The sequence below is a fragment of the Mustela erminea genome, chromosome 5, assembly GCF_009829155.1.
Source record: "Mustela erminea isolate mMusErm1 chromosome 5, mMusErm1.Pri, whole genome shotgun sequence".
Classification (NCBI taxonomy): domain Eukaryota; kingdom Metazoa; phylum Chordata; class Mammalia; order Carnivora; family Mustelidae; genus Mustela; species Mustela erminea.
The window spans coordinates 29,164,287-29,191,126 of record NC_045618.1 but is presented as its reverse complement, the minus strand read 5'-3'; the positions used below and the strand labels follow the sequence as shown (position 1 = coordinate 29,191,126).

Sequence of the window (26,840 nt, the reverse complement as noted above, 5' to 3'; positions counted from 1 at the left end):
AGATAGAATTAGTGATCTGGAGGACAAACAGATAGAGAGAAAGGATCAGGAGGAAGCCTGTAACAAACAGCTTAGAAACCACGAAAACAGAATCAGGGAAATAAGTGATGCCATGAAATGTTCCAACGTCAGAATTATTGGAATCCCTGAAGAGAAAAAAAGAAGTCTAGAAGATATAGTGGAACAAGTCCTTCATGAACATTTTCCCAATCTTGCAAATGGAACCAGCGTTCATGTGCTAGAGGCTAAACGGTCTCCACCCAAGGTTATACATTCCAAAAAAAATCACGACACCTGATAGTCAAATTGAGGAATTATAATTGTAGGTATAATTTCTTGAAAGCCGCTAGAGCAAAGAGGCTCCTTACTTACAGAGGAAAGCCCATCAGAATAACATCAGACCTGTCCACAGAGACCTGGCAAGCCAGAAAAGGCTGGCAAGATATATTCAGGGCACTAAATGAGAAGAACATGCAGCCAAGAATACTTTATCCAGCAAGACTGACATTCAAAATGGATGGAGAGATAAAGAGTTTCGAAGACTAGCAAGGCTTAAAAGACTGTGCAACCACCAAGCCGACACTGCAGGAAATATTAAGGGGGGTTCTATAAAAGATGAAAAATCCTAAGAATAGCATTGAACAGAAATATAGAGACAATCTACAGAAAGAAAGACTTCAAAGGTAACTCGATGTCAATAAAAACGTATCTATCAATAATCACTCTCAATTTGAATGGCCTAAATGTGCCCATAAAACGGCACAGGGTTGCAGATTGGATAAAATGACAGGACCCATCCATATGTTGTCTACAAGAGACCCATTTTGAACCTAAAGATAAACCCAGACTAAAAGTGAAGGGATGGAGAAGCATTTTTCATGCCAGTGGACCTCAAAAGAAGGCTGGGGTAGTGATTCTCATATCAGATAGATTAGATTTTAAACTAAAGACTGTAGTCAGAGATACAGAAGGACACTACATAATCCTTAAAGAGACTAAGATGATCTAACAATTGTAAATATCTATGCCCCCAATATGGGAGCAGCCAATTACATAAGAAAACTGTTAATCAAGATAAAGAGTCATATTGATATGAATACACTAATTGTAGGAGATCTTAACACGCCTCTTTCAGAAATAGATCATTGAAGCAGAAAATTAATAAAGAAACAAGAGCATTGAATGACACATTGGACCAGATGGGCCTCATAGATATATACAGAACATTCCACCCTAAAGCAAGAGAATACTCATTCTTCTCCAGTGCACACGGAACCTTCTCAAGAATAGACCACAAATCAGGACTCAACCGATACCAAAAGACTGAGATTATTACCTGCATACTCTCAGATCACAATGCTGGAATTGGAGCTTAATCACAAGGAAAAGTTCAGAAGGAACTCAAACACCTGGAAGCTAAAGGCCACCTTGCTTAAGAATGCTTGGATCAACCAGGAGATCAAAGAAGAACTTAAACAATTCATGGAAACCAATGAGAATGAAGACACTTTGGTCCAAAACCTATGGGATACAGCAAAGACGGTCCTAAGGGGGAAATACATAGCCATCCAAGCCTCCCTCAAAAAAATTGAAAAATCCAGAACACAGCAGCTTTCTCTACACCTTAAAGAACTGGAGAATCAACAACAAATCAAACCAACTCCACACATAAGAAGGGAAATCATCAAGATTAGAGCTGAGATCAATGAGGTAGAAACCAGAGATACAGTAGAATGTATCAATGAAACTAGAAGTTGGTTTTTTGAAAGAATCAATAAGATCGATAAGCCACTGGCCACACTAATCCAAAAGAAAAGACAGAAAGCTCAAATTAATAAAATTATGAATGAAAAGGGAGAGATCACAATGAACACCAAGGAAGTAGAAACAATCATCAGAAGTTATTATCGACAGTTATATGCCAATAAGCTAAGCAACCTAGATGAAATGGATGCATTCCTGGAAAACTATAAACTCCCAAAATTGAACCAGGAAGAAATCGACAATCTGAATAGACCGATATCTAGTAACGAGATTGAAGCAGTGATCAAAAACCTCCCAAAAAACAAGAGCCCAGGACGTGACGGATTCCCTGGGGAATTCTATCAAACTTTCAAAGAAGAAATAACACCTATTCTTCTGAAGCAGTTTCAAAAAATTGAAGCAGAAGGAAAACTTCCAGACTCTTTCTATGAAGCCAGCATTACCCTGATCCCCAAACCAGGCAAAGACCCTACCAAAAAGGAGAATTTCAGACCAATATCACTGATGAATATGGATGCTAATATTCTCAACAAGATCCTAGCTAACAGGATCCAACAGCATATTAAAAAGATTATCCACCATGACCAGGTGGGATTCATCCCTGCGCTACAAGGATGGTCCAACATTCGCAAATCAATCAATGTGATAGAACAAATTAATATGAGCAGAGAGAAGAACCACATGGTCCTCTCAATTGATGCAGAAAAAGCATTTGACAAAATCCAGCATCCATTCATGATTAAAACGCTTCAAAGTATAGGGATAGAGGAATCATTCCTGAACTTCATCAAATCTATCTATGAAAGACCCACAGCAAATATCATCCTCAATGGGAAAAAGCTTGCAGCCTTCCTGTTGAGATCAGGAACAAGACAAGGATGCCCACTTTCACCACTCTTTTTCAACATAGTATTAGAAGTCCTAGCAACAGCAATCAGACAACAAAGAGAAATAAAAGGTATCCAAATTGGCAATGAAGAAGTCAAACTCTCTCTCTTCGCAGATGACATGATTCTTTATATGGAAAACCCAAAAGACTCCACCCCCAAACTACTCATACAGCAATTCAGCAACGTGGCAGGATACAAAGTCAATGTGCAGAAATCAGTGGCTTTCTTATGCACTAACAATGAAAATACAGAAAGGGAAATTAGAGAATCGATTCCATTTACTATAGCACCAAGACCCATAAGATACCTGGGAATTAACCTAACCAAAGAGGTAAAGGATCTGTACTTGAGGAACTGCAGAACACTGATGAAGGAAATTGAAGAAGACACAAAAAGATGGAAGACCCTTCCATGCTCTTGGATCGAAAGAATAAACATTGTTCAAATGTCTATACTGCCTAGAGCAATCTATACTTTTAATGCCATTCCGATCAAAATTCCACCAGTATTCTTCAAAGAGCTGGAGCAAATAATCCAGAAATTTGTATGGAATCAGAAGAGGCCCCGAATAGCTAAGGAAATGTTGAAAAACAAAAATAAAACTGGGGACATCACGTTCCCTGATTTCAAGCTTTATTAGAAAGCTGTGGTCACCAAGATACCATGGTACTGGCATAAAAACAGACACATAGACCATTGGAACAGAGTAGAGAGCCCAGATATGGACCCTCAACTCTATGGTCAAATAATCTTCGACAAAACAGGAATAAATATGCAGTGGAAAAAGACAGTTTCTTCAATAAATAGTGCTGGGAAAACTGGACAACTATATGTAGAAGAATGAAACTCAACCATTCTCTTACACCGTACACAAAGATAAACTCAAAATTGATAAAAGACCTCAACGTGAGACAGGAATCCATCAGAATCCTAGAGGAGAACATAGGCAGTAATCTCTTCGATATCAGCCACAGCAACTTCTTTCAAGATATGTCTCCAAAGGCAAAGGAAATAAAAGGGAAGATGAACTTTTGGGACTTCATCAAAATCAAAAGCTTCTGCACAGCAAAGGAAACAGTCAAAAAAACAAAGAGGCAATCCACGGAATGGGAGAAGATATTTGCAAATGACAAAAGGTTTGTACAGACAAAAGGTTGATATCCAGGATCTATAATGAACTCCTCAAACTCAACACACACAAAACAGGCAATCGTATCAAAAAATGGGCAGAAGATATGGACAGACACTTCTCCAATGAAGACATACAAATGGCTATCAGACACATGAAAAAATGTTCATCATCACTAGCCCTCAGGGAGATAAATTAAAACCACATTGAGATATCACCTTACACCAGTTAGAATGACCAAAATTAACAAGACAGGAAACAACATGTGTTGGAGGGGATGTGGAGAAAGGGGAACCCTCTTACACTGTTGGTGGGAATGCAGGTTGGTGCAGCCTCTTTGGAGAACAGTGTGGAGATTCCTCAAGAAATTAAAAATAGAACTTCCCTATAACCCTGCAATTGCACTCCTGGGTATTTACCTCACAGATACAGATGTAATGAAAAGAAGGGCCCTCCGTACCCCAATGTTTATAGCAGCAATGGCCACAGTCGCCAAACTGTGCAAAGAACCAAGATGCCCTTCAACAGACGAATGCATAAGGAAGATGTGGTCCATATACACTATGGAGTATTATGCCTCCATCAGAAAGGATGAATACCCAACTTTTGTAGCAACATGGACGGGACTGGAAGAGATTATGCTGAGTGAAATAAGTCAGGCAGAGAGAGTCAATTATCATGGTTTCACTTATTTGTGGAGCATAACAAATAGCATGGAGGACATGGGGAGTTAGAGAAGAGTAGGGAGTTGGGGCAAATTGGAAGGGAAGGTGAATTATGAGAGACTATGGACTCTGAAAAGCTTTCTGAGTGGTTTGAAGTGGCAGGGGCGTGGGAGGTTGGGGTACCAGGTGGTGGGTATTATTCAGGGCATGGATTGCATGGAGCACTGGGTATGGTGAAAAAATAATGAATACTGTTATGCTGAAAATAAATAAATCTAATTAAAAAAAATTCACTGACCCATTACTTACTTAAAAAGGTAAGTGCTAAATTTTCAAATAATTGGGAACTTTCCAGATATCTTTTTGTCTTGATATTTCCTGTGGTGAGAGAAGATACTGTGCATAATTTCAGTTCCTTTTAATTTATTGAAGCTTGTTTTATGCCCAACATCTGGTTTGTCTTGGTCAGGGTTGCACTTGCTTGTGGTAGGTGTAGTTTCTATAATGTCAGTTAGGTCTAGTTGGGTGACAGTGCTGTTAAAGTCTTCCACATCTATCTCTAATATTGTCTGTTTCATATTGTATCAGTTACATAAAGAATTTTCATTTCTGATTATTTCACACTTCTATCTCACACTTCAATATTTTCCAGTTTTGCTTTAAATTTTGAAGCTTTGTTGAGAAATAGATACAAATGTAGTATTATTTTATCTCCTTGAAAAATTGATCCCATTACCATTACAAAGTGCCCTTCTTTGTTTTAGGTAATATTTCTTACAGTGAAGTCTACTTGATTTAATATTAGTATCATTTCCACTCAGTATTTTCATGGTAAATCTTTTCCCATTCTTTTAGTTTTATTCTTGTAACTTCATCTCTGTATATTTTTGTGCACCTTTATAATCATCATATGTGCGTCTTTTCTGACAGTCTGTTTGCAGTTTTTCATTAGTTTATTTTTAGTGAAATTATTGCTATAGTTATTTTAACCAACTGAGCCATCCAGGTGTCCTGCTATAGTTGTTTTAAGTATACTATTTCACTATCATTTGTTCATCTGTTGTTCTTTCCTTTTTTTTCTTTTCTCCCTCCTTTTGGGTTTTTTTTTTAGTATTCCATTTTTTCCTTTATTGATTTAGTATCTCTACTGCTTTATTTTTGGTGTTTGCTTCATTTAAAATATGTAACCTTAAACTATCATGATAACTATATAATATTAAACCACTTTAATTATAAGTTTAGAATCTTATCGTAGTATCTATATCCTCTTGTTTTTTTATGTAATTATTTTACTTCTATATGTATATTCCACATCCCACTATAAATTTTTCTTCTGATTTTTCAGGTATCTTTTACATAATTTACAAAACCATTCCCTGTGCTTTTCATTTTTACATGTAGTTCTCAGGTTCTATCTCTTACCTTTTTTCTTCACATGAATTACTTCCCTTAACAATTTTTATATTGCAGGTCTACTGGCAATAGATTTTCTTATCCTTTGTTTTCCTGAAAGTGTTTATTTGACTTTCATTTCTTTTTTTTTAAATTTATTTATTTTCAGCATAACAGTATCATTATTTTTTCACCACACCCAGTGCTCCATGCAATCCGTGCCCTCCATAATACCCACCACCTGGTACCTCAACCTCCCACCCCGCTGCCACTTCAAACCCCTCAGATTGTTTTTCAGAGTCCATAGTCTCTCATGATTCACCTCCCCTTCCAATTTACCCCAACCCCCTTCTCTCTAACTCCCCATGTCCTCCATGCTTTTGACTTTCATTTCTGATTGATGTTGAATTATGTGATAATGTTTTTTTTTTCTTTCATCACTTGACAGTTTTGTTCTATTATCTTATGCTCGGGTTGTCCCTGATTAAAAAGCAACACACAATGCCAGAAACTAATAATTCATCATGTGTTAAATAACTTGAATTTAAATAAATTTTTTTTTAAAAGGCAGCACGCATTCTAATACTTTTTTACTACATACATACAATATTTCTTGTTTTCATTTGGCTGCTTAGTATATTTTTCATATGATGGTTTTAAGCTATTCCATTATAGTATTCCTTGATACGGTTTTGTGTTTTTTTCTACTTTTTGTTCATTAAGTTTCTTGAATCTGTGAGTTTATGCTTTTCCTCAAATTTAGAAAAATTTTGGCCACTGTTTCTTCAAAGAAATTTTTTAAAGATTTTATTTGTTTCTTCTTCAAAACTTTTTAATTTTTTTATTTTTTATAAACAAAACTTTTAATGTGCCAGACCATTTCTTTTTCTTTTCTGGGTTTTCAGTTGCACTTAAAATAGAGTATTTGATGTTGTTCTACAAGTCATTTTTCTTCCTCTGCATCAATTTCGATAGTTCTGTTGCCTTATATAATGTTTTTTTCTGCTCTTTGTCATCTGCTATTAAAATTGTCTGCTGAATTTTTCATTTCATATGTTCCATTTTACATCTTTCAGAGTCCTTTTAGTTCTTCCTTATACTTTCAGTTTACTTATTTCTAATTTCTGATTTGTTCTTTTTATATGTTTATGGTTTCATTTACTTTCTTAACACAGTTATGAATTTATTTGAAGTCCATCATACTTGTAATTTCTCCATCTGAGATGGTTTATTGATTGGGTTTTCTCCCCATTGATTTTGTTGCTATTATTTTTATTTTTATCCTTTCATTGGACAGTATGAACTCTATGTTATTGTATGTGTGGATTTTATTGTTTTTCTTAATAGAATGTGCAATTTTCTTCTCTCATACAGGTTACATGCCTTGATTTTAAGTTTTGTGAGGTGGGTTTTGAGTAACCTTTAATTCTAGAGCTAGATTGGCCCTGCTTCTAAATGTTTGGCCTTTATAAAGTCTCCACTGAATAACTAGAGTGTTCAATAAATTTTGTAATATAGCATTTGAAACTCAAACACCTCTCAGCTTTATGCAGACTCTGGTAATCATTGAACTTACAGTTCCTTAGTAGTTGGTCATTCCTCTGCCCTGCGATGTCTTGCCATGCTCATTCACAGATTAATATGGCCGAAGACTTAAAGAGGACCTTTGGAGATTTCTGGAACTTTGTGGCACACATTCCTTCTTTTTCTCTATTTATAAATTCCACCTGTCTCCTTGGCTCATCCATCCTGTTTTGCTTTTTCTCTCATAGATAGCTACTTGGAAAGTGCCTTCAGGCAAAAGATGAAGGAATCATGGAACCTAGTTAATTTGTTTCCTTTTGCTCAGGGATTACTGTCCTAGGCTACTAGTTGTCTATAGATAAAAATCACTCATTCCATATGCTTTAGGAACTTTTATTGTTGTTCATAACAGAAGGGCCAGTATGATGCTAGTTAGTCTATAGTGACTGAAATCAAAATTGTCAAACAGCATCATTGGCATTTCTGCAGCTCTTTTTGCTGTAGCACTTACCATCATCTAAAGTCCTCTTTATTTGGTTATTATTTACATATTGTTTTCCTCCCATTAGAATATAAACTTTATGAAGATTTTTTTCTCTGTTGCTGGCACCCAGTATATTTTCAACAAACACTTGTTAAAAAGAATTAGATGAGATTAGACTGTGGGACTAGTGTTCATATCATTAGGATTTTTTCGGCTTTTAAAAACTGGATAAAAGAACTATGAGTCTTGCTGGCTTTTTAAAAACTGATATGCTTGGATTTCTTTCTCTTAATTCTGTGCATATTGATTTCGGTTTTTTTATTTGTGGTTACAATTTTTTTTGTATATAGCACAAACTGTATATTGCAGCCTCTATTAAGCTGATGGGCTCTTAAGCTTGAATCCATGTTTTAGATATATGGTATCACTTTTTCCATATTTGTATTTTGTGAATCCTTTGACTGATATTTACAAATAATACTTACTTTTACTGATTTTGTGTTTCCCACTTTTCATACTTTTACCTATGGTCTTTTCTTTGACTTAAAGTATCCCCTTTAACATTTCTTCTGGCCTGGTTCTATGAACTCTTTTAGTTTTGTTTGTTTGTTTGTTTTTATTTAAGTAACTATCTCTCCTTCTATTCTGAATCATAGCCTTGCTGGGTAGAGTATTCTTGGCTGCAGATTTTTCCCTTTAAGCACTCAGCTGAATGTCATTAAGAGTGTTTAATGGCACTTTAATTTACCCTGATTCCACCTTCCACTCCCCAGCTCAGGAGCATCTTTGAAGATAACCACGTGCATCCCTGATACAATCTAGTTCTGGAGGGAGCAAATCTGACCTTACATTCAAAGATGTATAGTTGTTTTGACCTGTTTGTTGGTTCTCTGAAGGATGTTGCCTTTCTTTTATCTAACTCAAAATTCTCCCAGAATTTTGATGCTACCTGGGGGCAATTGTCAAAAACAATTTAAAGGCAAGTGTATTAGTCAGTATAGTATGGAGCAAGGAAAAACAGAGCAAAAAATAGACTAATCAAAAACCTTGTAGGAGTTGGAGGATGCTGAGAATGGAAATGCTTTGAGTAATAAGGGCTTTGAAGAGCTCCCACATACTCTGAAAAATCTAGACAGGCATACTGAGGGCTGAATACATGTTTGGAAAAGACCTGAGAAGTTCCTGAAGTCTTATCTCTGGCTGACCATCAGGCTTCTGTGCAGTAGGAAGTGAAGGCTAAGGAAGAGTTGTAAATGGCCAGAGTTTTGTCATTTTGCCTCAACCACACATACAGCTCATTTACAAATATTAGATTAAGACCTTTTTTTTTTTTTTGGTTATTCCAGGTATTTAAGGAAATCACTCTTATCACTAGTTGATCCCTGAACTAATTGAACAGAGACTTCAGTGGCCATAATGACAAAGAATACAAACTTTAGAAAATTAGTTCAGAGAGGTTACTAAACAAATATATGAAGCTACATCAAGCAGCAAAAACACACCCTGTCAAAGGAGGGAAATTTGATTTTCATCATTCCTACATTATAGTATTTAAGTTGTCTAGTTTTTGGCAAAATGTTAGAAGGTGTTCAAACAGAAAGAAAGTTAGCCTATACACAGGGGAAAAAAATTAATAGAAATGTCCCCGAGGAAACCCAGACATTGGCCTTACTGGACAGACTTTAAATTAAAATGTTAAAATATGCCCAGAGAACTAAAGGACCCATGCAAACAATATCTAACCAACTGGGGAATAGTAATGATGATGTTATATTAAATTTATATTTATATTTTAATACATATAATTAGAAATTATAAAAAGGAGTGAACAGAAACTTTGTTGTTGCAAAATACAGTGACTGAAATGAAAAATTCACTTGGAGAATTGAGCAGCTAATTTGGGTAAGTAGAAATAAGAATTAGTGAACTTGAAGTTAGATCAGTTAGATTATCTCCACAGAACAGAACGGGAAATGAATGAAAAAAAAAAAAATGAACAGAGTTTGAAAGACTTATGGGAACAACAATTAGAGAAAGGAAGACCCAGAAGGAAAGTAGAGAGAAAAAAGGGCAGAACAAATATTTGAGGAAATTATGGGTGGAAATTTTCCAAATTTAATGCAAGATATTAATCTGCATATCCAAGAAGCTTAACAAACCCTAAGAGAAACTCAGAAATCCACACTATAACATACTATAATCCAACTGTTGTTAAGACAAGAACAAAGTAGTGGCACCTGAGTGGCTCAGTCGGTTAAGTGTCTGCCTTCAGCTCAGGTCATGATCGCAGGGTCCTGGGATCAAGTCCTATGTCAGGCACCCTGCTCAGTGGGGAGTCTGCTTCTCCATCTCCATCTGTCCCCTCCCCCTGCCTGTGCTGTTACTCTCTCTCTCTCTCAAAAAAATAAAATCTTAAAAAAAAGAAAGTAAAAGAGAAGCAGTTCTTCATATAGAAAACATTCTTAATATAATTAACAGCTTATTTATCATCAGAACCTATAAAGGCTAGAAGGCAGTAGGATGACATATTCAGTTTCCTGGTTACAAAAACAAAAACAAATTGTCACCAAAAATTCTGTATGGCAAAACATCAGAAATGAAAGAGAAATTAATATATTCCATGATAAAGCCCGAGATAATTTGTTGTTATGACACACCTTCACTTTAAGAAACTCTGAAGTATTTTTAAATATTATATATATATACATACACATACACATATACATATAGTTATGCTTGAAGAAATGAGAAGAGAATGAAAATGGTTCTCTGGAAAATATCTGACACAAAACAAAGCAGTAATAAGGAGAAATTGAAGGACAAAAGATGTATAGGAAATAGCAAAATGGCAAAAGCCAGTCCTCATCAGTTACTACATTAAATCTAAATGTAAATACATTAAATACTCTGGTTTGGCAGAGTGGATTTTTAGAAATTATATATATATATATATATATATACACACATATACACATATATATATATATATATATATATACACACACACACACACACACACACACACACACACACGTATATATATATGTATGTATATATATATATATACTTTAATAATTGACACACTTCAAATAAAAGGACCCAAGTGGTTTAATGTGAAAAGGATTGCAAGATATTTTATGCAGAGTACCTCTACAAAATAATATAGCTGAAGTAACTATGTTGTCATACAACATAGACTTTAAGACAAAAATTGTGCAATAGAAAAGGACATTAAATAATCATGAAAGGGTGAATTCTCATCAAAAAGATAATTACAAACATTTATACACCTAACAGAGCCCCAAAATATATGAAGGAAAAAGTGACAGAATTGAGGGGAGACATAGATAAATCAACAGTAATAGTTGGTGACTTCAGTACCCCACTTTAAGTAGTGGGTAGGACAAGTACACTGAAGATCAACAAGGAAATAAGGGCTACACATTATAAGCTCTCATTTACTCTGCTTCGTAGACTTGGGTATCTTTTCATAGTGTTATGTCTTCTTCTTCCTTGTGGAGAAGAAATTCCTTGAATATTCTTACTACATTTATGCCTCATCCTTGCTATGTTTGTACCTCTTAGTTTATACAAAGCAGACACCTGGAAATAAGTATTTGATTGCTGAAAAGTGAATCAAGACAAGAGTCAAGTTAGGAAAAAGTGATTATCCTCAGTTTGGGTAAAGTTAGAATTTTCTGGATAATTTTTTAGTTGTATGTACATGAATGAGAGAATGGATTTGATCCGTCCCACTTTAAGTATTAGATAAATGTATTTTTTTATATAATAGACGTCCTCTTAAGCCTCAATTTCTCCTTTGTAAAATGGGGATCATACCATATCGAGTTTTTAGGACTGTGTATGAGACAATGGATGTTCAGCTCCTGGAAGAATACTTGGAATATATTTAACCTTCCATAATTGTTGCTCTTTCTCCCTTTCATTCAAGTTCACAATTATTTGCTACTACAATGGTTATTTCCCCATTTTCATATGCTTTAATATTTTGGCTTATAGCGATGAGCGTGTGTAGCTTACAATATATATATTTTTTCATTTTTTAAAGTAATTTTTAAATTTTTTATTAACATATAATTATTATTAGCCCCAGGGGTACAGGTCTGTGAATCGCCAGGTTTACACACTTCACAACACTCACCATAACACATACCTTTCCCAATGTCCATAACCCAGCCACCCCTTTCCCTCCCCCCTCCCCCCAGCAACCCTCAGTTTGTTTTGTGAGATTAAGAGTATTTTAGTTTCATTTATTCCTTTTCTATCCCCCAAACCCCCATATTGGCTCTCAAATTCCTCATATCAGGGAGATAATATGATAATTGTCTTTCTCTGATTGACTTACTTCGCTAAGCATAATACCCTCTAGTTCCATCCACATCATCACAAATGGCAAAATTTCATTTCTTTTATCAATGAAACAAGATGGGATTGGGAGGGAGACAAACCATAAGTAACTCTTAATCTCACAAAACAAACTGAGGGTTGCTGGGGGGGGTTCGGAGAAGGGGGGGTGGGGTTATGGACATTGCGGAGGGTATGTGCTTTGGTGAGTACTGTGAACTGTGTAAACCTGGTGATTCACAGACCTTACCCCTGGGGATAAAAATATATGTTTATAAAAAACAAAAAATTTAAAAAAAATTTCATTTCTTTTGATGGCTGCATAGTATTCCATTGTGTGTATGTGTGCGCGCGTGCGTGTGTGTGTATATATATATATATATATGTATATATATATATCACATCTTCTTTATTCATTCGTCTGTTGATGGACATCTAGGTTCTTTCCATAGTTTGGCTATTGTGGACATTGCTGCTATAAACATTCGGGTGTACATGCCTCTTTGGATCACCACATTTGTATCTTTAGGGTAAATACCCAGTAGTGTGATTGCTGGGTTGTAGGGTACCTCTTTTTTAACTTTTTAAGAACCCCCATGCTGTTTTCCTGAGTGGTTGCACAAGTCAGGAAATGACAGATGCTGGTAAGGATGCAGAGAAAGAGGAACCTTCCTACACTGTTGGTGGGAAAACAATACATAATTTAATGTTTAACTCTAATGTATTCTTTTGCTCCCATGTTTAACCTGTGTTAGTTTCCCTTTTCCTTATTAAAGCTGTTATAGGGACAACTGAGTGGCTCAGTGTGTTAAGCCTCTGCCGTCGGCTCAGGTCATGATCTCAGGGTCCTGGGATCGAGTCCTTCATTGGTCTCTCAGCTTGGCAGGGAGCCTGCTTCCCCCACTCTCTGCCTGACTCTCTGCCTACTTGTGATCTCTCTCTGTCTTGGTCAAATAAATAAAATATTTTTTTAAAAGCTGTTACAATTTGCATCTTTCATGATTTTTTTTGAAGTATTACTTATTTTATCATTGCAGTCTAGATTGGTATACACATTGTGACTAATTCTCTCATAGGTCACTAGACTAATTTCTTTGAGACTAGGACCCTTTGGGTGAGCAGATAAAATTTAAATTAGTATTTTCCTTTTTTTCAAATTTCGAAAGGTGACATTTAAAATTAAGGCAATTATAATGGATTACTATAGTGACACCTATGTTAGATTGATTAACTATTGATGGTTCTCCATATTGGTTCAAGTAAGCTGGAGCCTAGTTAGACAGTGGCAGAGATATGTTATCTCAGATTTTTCCAGACTTTAGGTATTTAGCAAATATAAGTAACAAAAACAGAAGAAGACAAATCTTTGAGTGTGTAGTCATTTCCATGGCCTTTTAAATTATTTCTCATGGTAAATAACTCTTTCTTGTATTCAGTTTTGCATTGTACACCTCTTAAGGCATATGGCTATTTAGCTATTTCAGCTATCTTGTAGAAACTTCTGTGATTTCCAATTTAATTATCATGATTTTAACATTTCTGAAAAATAAGGCCCATTCTATATTAAGTCTGTAAACTGAGAATTGTTATTATGAAGCTTCTCTTTATCCTATGAGGAAATAACTTATTTTTTAGTCATTTTTGATAGCATTTATAGTATTTTAAAGACATATTCTCAGAAATCAAAGTGTTACACTAGTTTCTAATACTGGGATAGGAAAAAATAGGAATGTAGTTTGTTTTAAAAATTGGCAGGAAAATAACTAACAGTGATACTTTTTTTTTCCTCTTCAGGGCCAAGGAATATGAGAGTTTAATGGAAACAAAAAATTCTGGATCTGACTCACCTTATAAAGCAAAGTGAGTATATTACTCTGCATTTTACTTCTATTTTATTGATGTCTGTCCTTATAGAAGTTTACCTGAACTTGTATTCCTGTGACCCTAAACTTTATATCTGAAGCCTAGAACTTCATTTTTCTAACACAATGGTGTCCAGCAGGGAACAGTTGTGGCAGGGGACATTTGGCTATGCTTGGGGATACGTGATCACATTTTGATTACGACAGCTGGGAGAAATGGCGTTATTCCTGTCAAATGCATAGAGACCCGAGGATGCTCTTAAACACTCTTCATTAGGCAAGACTGAAGCAAAGAATTATCTCATCCAAAATGTCAGTAGTGCCCCGGTAGAAAAGTCCTGCTCTTACAGAATAGGTTCTGGCAGCACTGCGCTGGTTCTTGCTCTGAGGGTCTTGTTCAGGACTGTTGCTAATGCCACTTGATAGATGAGGACTTAGACTCCACCACTGGGTGTTAGTTTCACTACACAATAGCTATACAAAACCACCATCATTTTGCTTCTCTCAAATATATTACCAGTAGAGGTGCAGTGAGGAAGGTACTCAAAAACACTGCTGATGGGACTGCAAGTTACTGTAGTCTTATTGGAAGGTAACCTGAATCCAGAACTTAGAACATCTACTTTAGGCTGCTGAGAGAAGTAATGCAAAGTGTACCTGAACATTTATGTACAAAGATTAACTATTTTAATATTACTCCTCATAGTGAAAAATTCAAGAAAGAACTTAACTGCCATAAATTGAAGGATATCTGTAACCAGTGGTTAGTGTAGATATGCTATAGCATTTTGATGCTGCAGTTATTTACATTTAAAACAGAAATATTGTTGCCTGTGAGAAATGAGATAACCAATCAGAAAATTACTTTTATTAATTATTGTTTTAGTCATTGCCATTCTAAAAGAAAAAAATTTGTAAAATAGTAAAGAAGTTAACAAAATTATCAAGATTATGATGATACTGCATATCTGAAAAACCCAAGAGAATAAAGTGAAAAATTAGTAGAAATTAGAGAATCAATTCAGTAAGGTGGCTGATCACCAAATTAATGTGGTAATATTAATAATAGGTAGTTTTTAATGAACCTTCGCTTCATTCCAGGCTCTTTACCTGTGTTGACTCTTTTATTTCTAACAATAACTCAATAAATTTCATTAGGGACGCTAAGCCTTACAGAGGGTGAGTAACTTGCCTTGAGGTTATGCTGCATCTAGTCTGCAAAAGTAGTATTTTCTTTTCTTATAATCAGTTAGGAAACATAAACACCATTTACAATAGCAATAAAAAATAAACTAAAAATAAACTTAAGAAATGTGAAGTCTCCATAAAAATTTAAAACCTTAAAATCCTAACAAAGGGTATTAAAAAAGACTTAAATAATGGAAAGACAAATTATACTCTTGGATAGAAAACATGGTATGGTAACTTCTCTAAATTCTCCTACAAATGAAACATAACCTGAATAAAATAACTACCTTTTAAAAAATAGAATCATTTTAAAGAATGTATGGAAAAATAAAAGAATTTCTAGGGAAAAATGTAAAAGAAGAATGAGGTAGGTCTGTGCTAACAGATACTTAATAATATTTTGATGGTACCTATGTAGTTAAAATAATTTTGCATCAGCACATGAATAAAAATGTAAATTTATAGAAGCAGTTTTTAAAAACAATCTAGAAATAGATTCAAATATTTGAGTAAATTTAATATATGATGGTGGGATAGTGTTTACAAAGATAGCCAGAAGTTGAACCGTTCCTGGAGGCATGCCCCTGTGTAATATAATATAACTTTGCCACTATTCCATCAAGAGGTGAACTCTCTTTCCTTTCCTCTTGAATTTGTCTGGCCTTTTGACTTGTTCTGACTACTGTGGAAGCAATAGGTGATGGCAAGACTTGGCCATAGAGGTCTTGAGCCTTCTGCTTTCAACCTCACTTTCTTGCTCTCTGCTGTGATTGCCCTGTAAGGAAGCCTGGGTCAGCCCTCTTGAAGATAAAGCATCACTTAATCATGGTGATAATCCTTTTAATATGTTGTTGGATTCATTTTGTTTGTTCTGTTGAGGATTTTTTAATTAATGTTCATATGGGATATCAAGTCTTATTAAGCCTCTGCTTATGTTACTTTGCTTATGTCACATTGGCCAAAGCAAGTCATTTCACCAAGTCCAGAGTCACTGTAGGAAACTATACAAGTCTTGGATAGCAAGACAATTCAAGGGGAGCCTTTACTTAACAGTGTATTTCAGAACTTTCTCTGGATTCACCTAACTGGCTACTCTTTTTCAGTATCTTTTGCTTGGTTCTTTTTTGTCTCCCTGACCTCCAACATCCGCATGCCTTTGTCTTGAGAATTCAAATGCAGAATTATTCCCTTGGCAATTTTACTCAGTTTTGTAACGTTAAACATATAGTCACTGATGGATTTTAAATATATGACACCACACCAGTCCTCTCCTCAGAGCTCCAGACTCATATATCCAGCTTCCTGCTTAATATTTCCACATGGATAACCCACCCTCAGGGGTTCAGGTAGACCCCTCCTGAAATTTTCTCCCAATCCTTACCCCTCATATTTTTTTGCTCATCTTTAGGAAATGGTAAGTCCGTCCTTTGAGATTAAAAGCTTTAAAGTCAACCTCTCTTTCTTTTCATTTCATTTTTGGTCCATCAACAAATTCTGTTGGCTCCATCTTTAAAATATATTCAGAATCTGACCACTATTCATTACCTTCCTAGTAACTACTGTAGTCTAACCTATGATCATCTCTCATCTGGGTTATTGTAGTAACCTCCTAATTAGTCTTAAACTGGTTCTGCTTTTCCTTACTACAGTCTATAGGCCGCTGGGCAACCAGGATGTTCCTTTAAATTATAAACCTAGAAAAAAAAATGTCAGTAACTACAGAATCATAATTTTGTAGTGTCTCCAAATCCTCACATAGAAACAAGATAAATAGTTAAAACCAAAAACCCCTGGCAGCATTTACAAAAAAACCCCACATTACCAGATAGCTCCAAGAAATCCAAAAAAAAGCAAGTAAATCCAAACAGCCACAAGACTTGCATGGCATTTACATCAGTGTGAAAGAAAGCAAAAAGAAACAACTGAGATAACATTTGTAAAGAAAGGGAAAGAACCCCCAAATAACTAATATTTTCACTGCAAAGTATAGGGAACCAATTTGACAAAAGCACGTGAATTACATTTTCATATTTCATTATGTTCAGTTAGCCACTGAACATGTTTTTGATGTAGTGTCCAGTGATTCATTAGTTACATATAACACACAGCGCACATAACAACACATGCCCTCCTTATTCCTTACACCATAAACAAAAATATAAACTCAAAATGGTTGAAAGACATCAGTGTGAGACAGAAATCTATCAAAATTCTAGAGTAGAACATAGGCAGTAATCTATTTGATATCAACCACATTAACTTCTTTCAAGACACATCTCCAAAGACAAGGGAAACAAAAGCAAAAATGAACTTTTAGGATTTCATCAAGATAAAAATGTTCTGCACAGCAAAGGAAACAGTCAACAAAACCAAGAGGCAACCCACAGAATGGGGGAAGATACTTCCAAATGACATTACAGATAAAGGGCTGGTATCCAAGATATATAAAGAACTTACCAAATCAACACTCAAAAAAAAAAAAAAAAAAAGTAAAAAAATGGGCAGAAGACATGAACAGACACCTCTCCAAAGAAGACACAAATGGCTAACAGACACATGTAAAAATGCTCCACATCACTAGCCATCAGGGAATTACAAATGAAAACCACAGTGAGACACCACCTTACACCAGTTAGAATAGCAAAATTGACAAGACAGGAAACAACTAATGTTGTTGAGGATGTAGGGAAAGGAGAACCCTCTTCCATTGTTGGTGGGAATGCAAGCTGGTACAGCCACTCTGGAAAACAGCATAGAGGTTTCTCAGAAAGTTGAAAATAGAGCTACCCTATGACCCGGCAATTGCACTACTTGGTATTTACCCCAAAGATACAGATATAGTGAAAAGAAGGGGCACTTGCACCCCAGTGTTCATAGCAGCAACATCCATAATAGCTAAACTGTGGAAGGAGACAAGATGCCCTTCAACAGATGAATGGATAAAGAAGATGTGATCCAGTTTCTGCAAAGAAGACATCCACATGGCCAACAGACACATGAAAAAGTGCTCAACATCACTCGGCCTCAGGAAAATACAAATCAAAACCACAGTGAGATACTACCTCACACCAGTCAGAATAGCTAATATTAACCTGTCAGGAAACAACAGGTGTTGGTGAGGATGCAGAGAAAGAGGATTCCTCCTACATTGTTAGTGGGAATGCAAACTAATGCAGCCACTCTGGAAGAAAGTATGGAGGTTCCTCAGATAGTTAAAAACAGTGGCTGTTGAAACCCAAGCAGGGTGAGAAAGTATTATCACCCAGACTGGGGAGTCAGAGCCCAAGGGGACATAATAGCATACATATGGAAACAAAGATGGGAGGCGCCTGGGTGCCTCATTCAGTTAAACACCAGCTTTAGACTCAGGTCATGATCTTTGAGTCCTATGATCTAGTCCCATGTCAGGCTCCCTTCTTAGCAGGAAGTCTGCTTCTCCCTCGACCCTTCCCCTGCTTGCTCCCCCCCCCCCAAATAAATAAATAAAATCTTGAAAGAAAGAGAGAGAGAGAGAAAGAAAGGAAGGAAGAAAAAGGAAGAAAGAAAGGAGGGGGGGTGGATGGGTGATAAATTACATGTGGGGACTTGGTCAAATACATAAGATAAAGTTAAGAATGATGAAAGGCAGATTGCTGCTTCCCCTGCTTGCTCCCCCCCCCCAAATAAATAAATAAAATCTTGAAAGAAAGAGAGAGAGAGAGAAAGAAAGGAAGGAAGAAAAAGGAAGAAAGAAAGGAAGGGGGGGTGGATGGGTGATAAATTACATGTGGGGACTTGGTCAAATACATAAGATAAAGTTAAGAATGATGAAAGGCAGATTGCTCGCTGTTGGAGAAGAGTTAAAAATATCTAGGGACAATAGGAAGACCCTGTAGCAAATTGGAATTGTAGGTATTGGTTTTAATTATATTTTCCAATATATAGAAATAGAAATATAGATGTAAATATGTAGGGATATATATGATATATATTTTAAATATTTATTTATAAAATAATATACGCATTTCCTAGCTCTTTCCACTGAGAGCGAGGGCCTGGGAATAGCAACATCCTGATAGCAGTGAGCACATCAAGTACACCCATGTAAATGAAGGCAAGGTGGTTCCTTAAAAGGGATAGATGGGTTCTTTTTCTACAAGAAGGGATGCTGGCAGGTAAAAATGAAAGGTGTGCAATGTAGGAGGCAGTGTATGTACACGGATTTTTTTCATCTTATGTAGAGATTTCTTAGGCTCTTATATTTCAAAATAAAGCCTTCAACATATTACTTAAAAATAGAAGGGGAACCAATTGCCCTGAATTTAGACTATGTATCTTTCAAATCGAGAAAGTGAAAGAAAAAAATGTTAATGTGTTCATGTCTTCCTGTCCATTGTACTAAAGAGCAACATTTCCTAAAGTGGGCCCAATCTCCTTAAGTTTTTCTAATCATCCCGGTGATCCTAATAAACTGACCAAAATTTGACTGTGATACAGATTAGGGCTTGTTACAGAAATTTATTTACATTTCACATTTACCAATGACACAGTTGAAGTTGGAATTGTTGTGGGAATTAATGTTTTAGTTTTGAGAAGAGAGTATTTGACCTTACAATATTCTCCACAAAGCTATTTATCTGACAGATAATATTCATGTTCTAGGCTAGGAGTTACAAAGCCTCTACTTTTTCTTTTCATGCTAGAAAATTTTTCTGCCAGAAGTAACTCAGATAACAATTTCTATACTAAAAACTGCACCCTCTAAACAGCTTCTTTTCTTCCCCTATAGGGAAAATATACTTTTCAGGGCCTACGTCCTGACAGTCTGTAATTACTCATAGTATGAATCAAAATCTGATGGTTTTCTCCTTGAGAGGGGCTATATTATTTGTGGTACTTCTGTGGAGGCAGGGAATGAAACAGAGTTTTATCTCATGTTACCAAAGCATCCCCTTGATTTGGCATTCTCCCTTGAAGGGTAGGTTCATATGAATCCCAGATTTGATTTACCTCAGGGTGAAATACAAGCCTCTTGTATTCTGTGAATTAAAATGGTCCTTTTGCCTCCCTAAGTACCCCTGGTTTTCAGTGGAATGTGACCATTCTTGGTAAGAATACTGCTAGATTCATATGCATCCATGGCTATGGCTGGATATTTAGTTACATGGTGTGCAGGCTTTATTCAGCCAAAAGCCGTAGTGGCTACTTATCTATCACACGATAAAGTTCACTGCCAATATTCCTCAACATGATAAGGTCAGTAACTTTAATCGGATGGGACTCCAGCCCATATTCGATTGAAAGGGAAAAGAAGTATGTTGTTCTTATTCTATTTCTGTGTTTTTTATATTCCCTTTTTCCTTTTGTTGGATTGAGACCTTCTGTCAATGAATAGTAATAATAGTTGACCATTTACTGAATGTCTACCTTACTCCTGAATGGTGTTAGGTACATTACATTAATTACTTTCAATCTTCAAAAGCTCTGAAAGGGGGGGAAATATATATATATACACATATATATATATTTACATGTAATATAAATATGTATTATTCTATGGTATTGTTTATTTGTGAATAAAATGTCCTTATTGAATTGATTAGTATGGTTTGGATACAAAAGCATGAGATTTGAGGACCAAAGGGCTAGTCCTAGTAATAACTTTTACCCCTTGTGAGACCTTGGGAAAGTCATTGAATTTGTCTGAACCTTAGTTTCTTCATTTTTCAAATGGGAAAAATACTAATGGACATTGTTTTCATAGGATTACATAAAATCATGTACATTAATGTATTTTGTAACCTATGAAGTTATAGATATTATTAAGATTAGAGAAGAAATTTTTTCTTAGTACACTAATCATTAAGCATCTTTTGAGTGCATTTATGTTAACATATTAGGTGCTGTGGATAGGCAGTGAACAGGTAGACAGGAGCCCTCTTTCATGCAGTTAAGACTGTGCTTCTGCACTGTTCAATAAAATAGCTTCTAGCTACAAGTGGGCATTTAAATTATTAAGATTAAATACAACATAAGGGGCACCTGGGCGATTCATTCGGTTAAACATCTGACTCTTGATTTCGGCCTAGATAATGATCTCAGGATTGCGAGATCAAGCCTTGCAAGGGGCTCTGTGCTGAGCATGAAGTCTGCTTAAGATTCTCTCTCTGCAAAAAAAAAAAAAAAAAAGATTCTCTCTCTGCCCTTCACCATCCCCAACCCCTGCTTGCACACTCTCTCATAAATATAAATAAATAAATAAATAAATAAATAAATAAATAAATAAGACTTAAAATTTAGCTCCTTAGTGATACTAACTATACTTCAGGTGCGTAATGGCCACATTTGCCTAGCAGCCACCATAGTGGGCAGTACAGATACAGAACATTCCCATCATTGCTAAAAGTTCTGTTGCAAACCTCTCCGTGGGAAAGACTTGTGATGAGTGATTTAAAGGACTAGTCAAGGGGCGCCTGGGTGGCTCAGTGGGTTAAAGCCTCTGCCTTCGGCTCAGGTCATGATCCCAGGGTTCTGGGATCGAGCCCCGCATCGGGCTCTCTGCTCAGCGGGGAGCCTGCTTCCTCCTCTCTCTCTCTCTCTGCCTGCCTCTCCGCCTACTTGTGATTTCTGTCTGTCAAATAAATGAATAAAAATCTTTAAAAAAAAAATAAAGGACTAGTCAAATCAGAAAAAGCAATGTCTGAGCTGAAAACTCAGGGATAAGTAGAAATTTTCTAGATAACGTGGAGTTGAGGAAAGCGTTTCAGAAGGAATGAAAGAAGAGTGTTTGCAAAGACACTGAAGTGGAAGAAGAGGGTGATTTTGATAGAAGGACTTCATGTACACAGATTCTGTGTGGCAGGATTAGGCCTACATAGGAGGAATTAGTCTTCCTTGATTGTAATAGGAGAAGCAAAGGAGGGTATGGCTGAAATGCAGATAGGTTTGTAGATTTTGTGGCAGAAAGTGAGGATTTTCCTGTTCCGGTAGATCCACGTTTATTCTGAAGTGAAAGATCTTTTTTTGAAAGCAAGAGGGGAAAGGAAATGATGGAAGAGAATAGATAATGTATGAAGCAAGTCTTTGTGGAGAGTGGGAGAGTGAGAATGCTAAATGGATTCACTAAGATCCTGAATGTGTGGTCATACCAAGATCAGAGATGGAAAAGGCTGGCAGATGTTCATTATCCAGCCAACTAAATTAATACATCAAGACACTGAGAATGGTGCCTACAGAAAGAGTTAAACATTAGTGACTATTACCACTGCTGGGGTTTGGCTAGTAGGAGTAACAAACAGAACAGCAGAGAGGGAATGTAGCATGCTTGCCAGAAAGTGACTATAATGATGGCCTACAGAATCTATCATAGGTAAAAATGAAAGTGAGACAACAGGGGAGTGATGTATAGGGGAGAAGTAGAGAGATCTGGGAGTGTGTCTGGTGAATATCTGTTGGTGGACTACTTAAGCAAGTAAGTGGAAAGGAGAGGATTGCTAAGAATGAGGTATATGAAGCAGAAGAAGGAAGGGCTACAAAGAAATATTACACATACTTCACTCACTAAAGAATCCCACAGTCTAAGTAATGTGTGTTATTTCCTGGTGAAAAGCAAATAATTGCTTTGTTGCCTAAGTAAATGACATCACCAGTGGCAGGCAATCCCCAAATGGCTTGTAAACTGAAACATGGGGAGTTTGACATTTTGAGAGTTTACAATGCTTACAACATGATATCCAAGTCTACCTTGAAGATTTAAATCCAAATATGAAACCCAGAGTTTCTTATACTCATTTTCTCTGCCTGCATAGTCTCACCTTCTCCCCATCTGCAGTTCTGTTCTAGTTTAAATGTCACACAGAAACTGATGGTAGCTGTTGTTCTAGCTAATCTACTGTCCTCTAGTTCTATTTTGTGCCATGAGGACTAGGTCGATAATCATGAATTTAAGTAATATCAGCCTGAGGAGTGGTTTGTTTGTTCCTTCTCAGAGCTGTTCTGTGAAGCAGTTTCTAATACAATAATGAAAGTAACTTTTCTTTCAAAACGTTGAGGAAAATGAAATATAGTCTAATTCATTAAAGTCATTCTTCCCTTTCATTTTATTTTGAAGGCTTCAGCGATTAGCTAAAGATCTTCTAAAACAACTACAAGTACAAGACAGTGGCTCATGGGCAAACAATAAAGTTTCTGCTTTAGATCGGACCCTAGGCGAGATCACTAGAATTTTGGAAAAAAAGGTATGTAACTAATCTTTTGCCTTGCTTGGCCTTAATATTTGTGGTTCTTTCTCACTATGACAGGGCATACATAGGACTATAAGGCTGACTCTCATTTATGCAATTTGTCTGTGTTTCCAAAACCTGGTCAACCACTGATCAATGTTTTTTTTTTTCCTTTCATTAATTAAACTGATGTTGTTTTCAGTCACTTAAATTGGAATCCTCAATAGCAAAAATATGATCATTGGGTCAATCATATTTTCCCCCATACAAACAAAAACAAAATTATTTTAAATGGAATCACAGTAATGAAAGTATACAACTTTATGGCAGAAAATATAAAACTTTGAATTATAGAACTCATGAATCACAACCAGATTTCTACAAAGCACCAATTTCCTTACAGTTGCCAACAGAAAATTTGGCAGTTTTCTTTAGTGACTTAGAGACAGTGAATGTTCTTGTGATAGTTAAAAGATTCTTAATGATTTCTAAAGTATTTATTACTCAATATAGAAAATTTTCAATGCACAAAGAAGTCAACTCCCTATAGTACCCACTGTTGACATTTTATTATATTTTCTTCTTACTTTTTATTGTACATTTCTCACATAATTTTTTTCTTATTATTTATTTTTTTTAATTTTTTATTTTTTATAAACATATATTTTTATCCCCAGGGGTACAGGTCTGTGAATCGCCAGGTTTACACACTTCACAGCACTCACCAAAGCACATACCCTCCCCAATGTCCATAACCCCATCCCCCTTCTCCCAACCCCCCTATCCCATTTCTCACATAATTTTATCTGGCTGATTTTATCATAAATTTTTTCTCATCTCTTTAAATATTCCTTATAGCCAAATGAACATATCAATTTATGCAATTTATATCACTTAGTTGGTTTCTAATTTTTCCATTTGGTGTAATGGCCATCTTTGTTTATTACCTGCAATTTTTGTTTTTTTGTTGTTGTTGTTTTCTGGGTTTAAATTTATAATATTTGAGATACACAAAAGAATGTAGTGATAAAAATAACCTAAATATAATGAACAGCTGTGAATTCACCACCCAACTTAAAAACTATACTGTTCCCAGTACACCCGTGGTTCCTGGTGTGATTCTTCCACCCCCATTCCCATCGCTGCTCCCATACAGTATTAAAGGGATATCTCTTCTTTGTTTTTTAATAAGCTTTTTCTTTATCACCTTTATAAATGTATTACATAATATATTATTTAGTTTTGCTTATATTTGACCTTTATAAAATATCATACTATAGACTTCTATGATTTTTTCAATCAAAATTATGATTCTAAGTTTTATTTAGGCTTATAAATATAGCTGTTTTTCATTTATTTTCTCTATTATGAGTGAGTACTTCATTGTGTTAATAATACAGTTTTTAAATCCATTTTCCTGAAACGGATGTTGTTTTCCAGGATTGATTCAGTCAGAGTTGAATGTGTATCGGTTTGTGTGAGAGAGAGAGAAAAGAAACTGAGCAGTTAGAGACAGTGCTGCTCCAGCATTCTTGTATCAGAGCAAATGAACAAATTTCTCCAAAGTGGGGAGTCTCAGACTTTAGTCTACATCAGAATCATTAGGACTTGATAAAACACAGCCCACCTTCGGTTTCTGATTCTTTAGTTCTGCTGTGGGTCCTAAGCATTTGTATTTCACAGGTGACACTGATGCTGCTGGTCCAGGCATCATATTTTGAGAATCATTGCTCTTGTCTAGGGCATACACCTCAGTGGTGGAATTACTGGATTCTCAGGCATATTCACAAGATGGTGTTCAGCTGCATTTTGGGGTCAGATTGTACACTTCTCTGTAGGAACTGAGAGCAGCATATTCACTGAGGCATTGCAGCAGAGCCACAGAGTCAGTTCTGTGGAACGCATCCCTTTCAGAGTGTCAGAGTTCAGAAACTGGTAGTTATCAGACATGTGCTAGATGGGAGTGTTTGGAGATTTGATATACCTTGGAAAAAATCTCTATTTTAAAAATTAGCACTGATTATTTTTATAAAGGGTACTTATACTTTGAACTAAAAGGGATTTACTTGAAGATACCTCTATGTGCACCTTATCTCATGAATATTGTTTTAGATTGAAGTAATCAGAGAATTTTTGAGGAAAAAGTAAAATGATCTGTATAAGAAAGGTATTCAGTATGAAAATCTAAGTAAAGTTATTTCATTCACAAAGGGGCAATTTACTGGAATACCACTGATTCCTTATAATTTGGGGGAGAAAAATGTAGTCTGGCTCCTGGTCTAAATGGTCTGTGTCAGAAGCCTTGCTGTAAAGCTGTCCTCAGAGTATAAACTGCAGGACCACCTGAGAGTCTAAACTTACCTACAGTAAGATCCTTTTGCTGTTTTTATAACTAAAATCCCTTTTTTACCTAGCCAAGACAGACTCACTTTATGTGGAATTCTGTTCATAGAGTTATACTGACATTTCAGTGTAATTCAGCTGATATTTATGATTTCAGTTTAGGAATTGTAAATAACCATTCGTTTTTGTTTGGAAAACTGCCTGGAGTAAGAAAATCATTAGAGCCAAAGCCAAGTACCCAGTGAAGGAATTGAAGACAGCCTAGAAGTGACAAGGGTGGGCCTCGTAGAACTTGGGCAAGCACTCCCTGAGGAATGGTGAGAGATCAATCTTGAGGTCTTTATCTTCTTAATTGAGATCTCAACACACTGATGCTTTTTGTTAATGCTTTGATACAGTTTTCCTTAGATACTTCTTCTGGAATTCTGAGAACTACTTTAGAGATAGCAGGTTAAACTTTGTGATGCGCAAAGTTGTAATGAAAGATCAGGGAACTGAGGAAACATGCCTATTAGTACTTACCATTTGTGTCAGGTCCCTTCTTACTTTTCAGGTTCTCTGATTCTGTTTAGAATTAAAAAGCCTGTAAGCTGTGTTGCACATGTTATAGTTTTTAACAAACTCCACCCAGTTCTGCAAGAAATACAATGGTCTTGGGTACTTGCACCCACTCTACCAACAAAAACATCTAAAAATACTGGTTTTTCTGTCCCATTTTTATGCCTCCTTATTTGTTTCTCTTGACTAACTGCAATGGCTAGCACCTCCATTATAGTATTGGGTAGAAGTGGTAAGAAGAGACATCATTGTGTTACTCTGGTCTTAGGGAGATAGTGCTGAGTATTTCAAATTTAGGCATCTTATCAGCTATAGGTCTTCCTTAGATGCTGTTCATCACATTGACAAGTTGGCTTGAGTTTGTATTTGTATCATGAATGGTTGGCAAGTTGTGTTAAATACTTGTTTAACATTATAACCTAATTAAATGATTAAAAAATACTGGGAAAAATTTAAAGTAGCTTTCTTAAAAACA

At 35.9% G+C, this 26,840-nt stretch overlaps 1 protein-coding gene across 3 annotated transcripts in view; it reads left to right on the top strand.

Moving 5' to 3' along the window:
* Nucleotides 1-26,840, top strand: part of SCAPER (S-phase cyclin A associated protein in the ER) — a 520,882-nt gene that overhangs the window by 245,992 nt on the left and 248,050 nt on the right. For all 3 annotated transcript variants that reach the window (XM_032342354.1, XM_032342353.1, XM_032342352.1), the window contains 2 exons: nt 14,008-14,073; nt 23,353-23,479. In XM_032342354.1, coding sequence (XP_032198245.1) covers nt 14,008-14,073; nt 23,353-23,479 — 193 coding nt within the window. The remainder of the gene's footprint in view (nt 1-14,007; nt 14,074-23,352; nt 23,480-26,840) is intronic.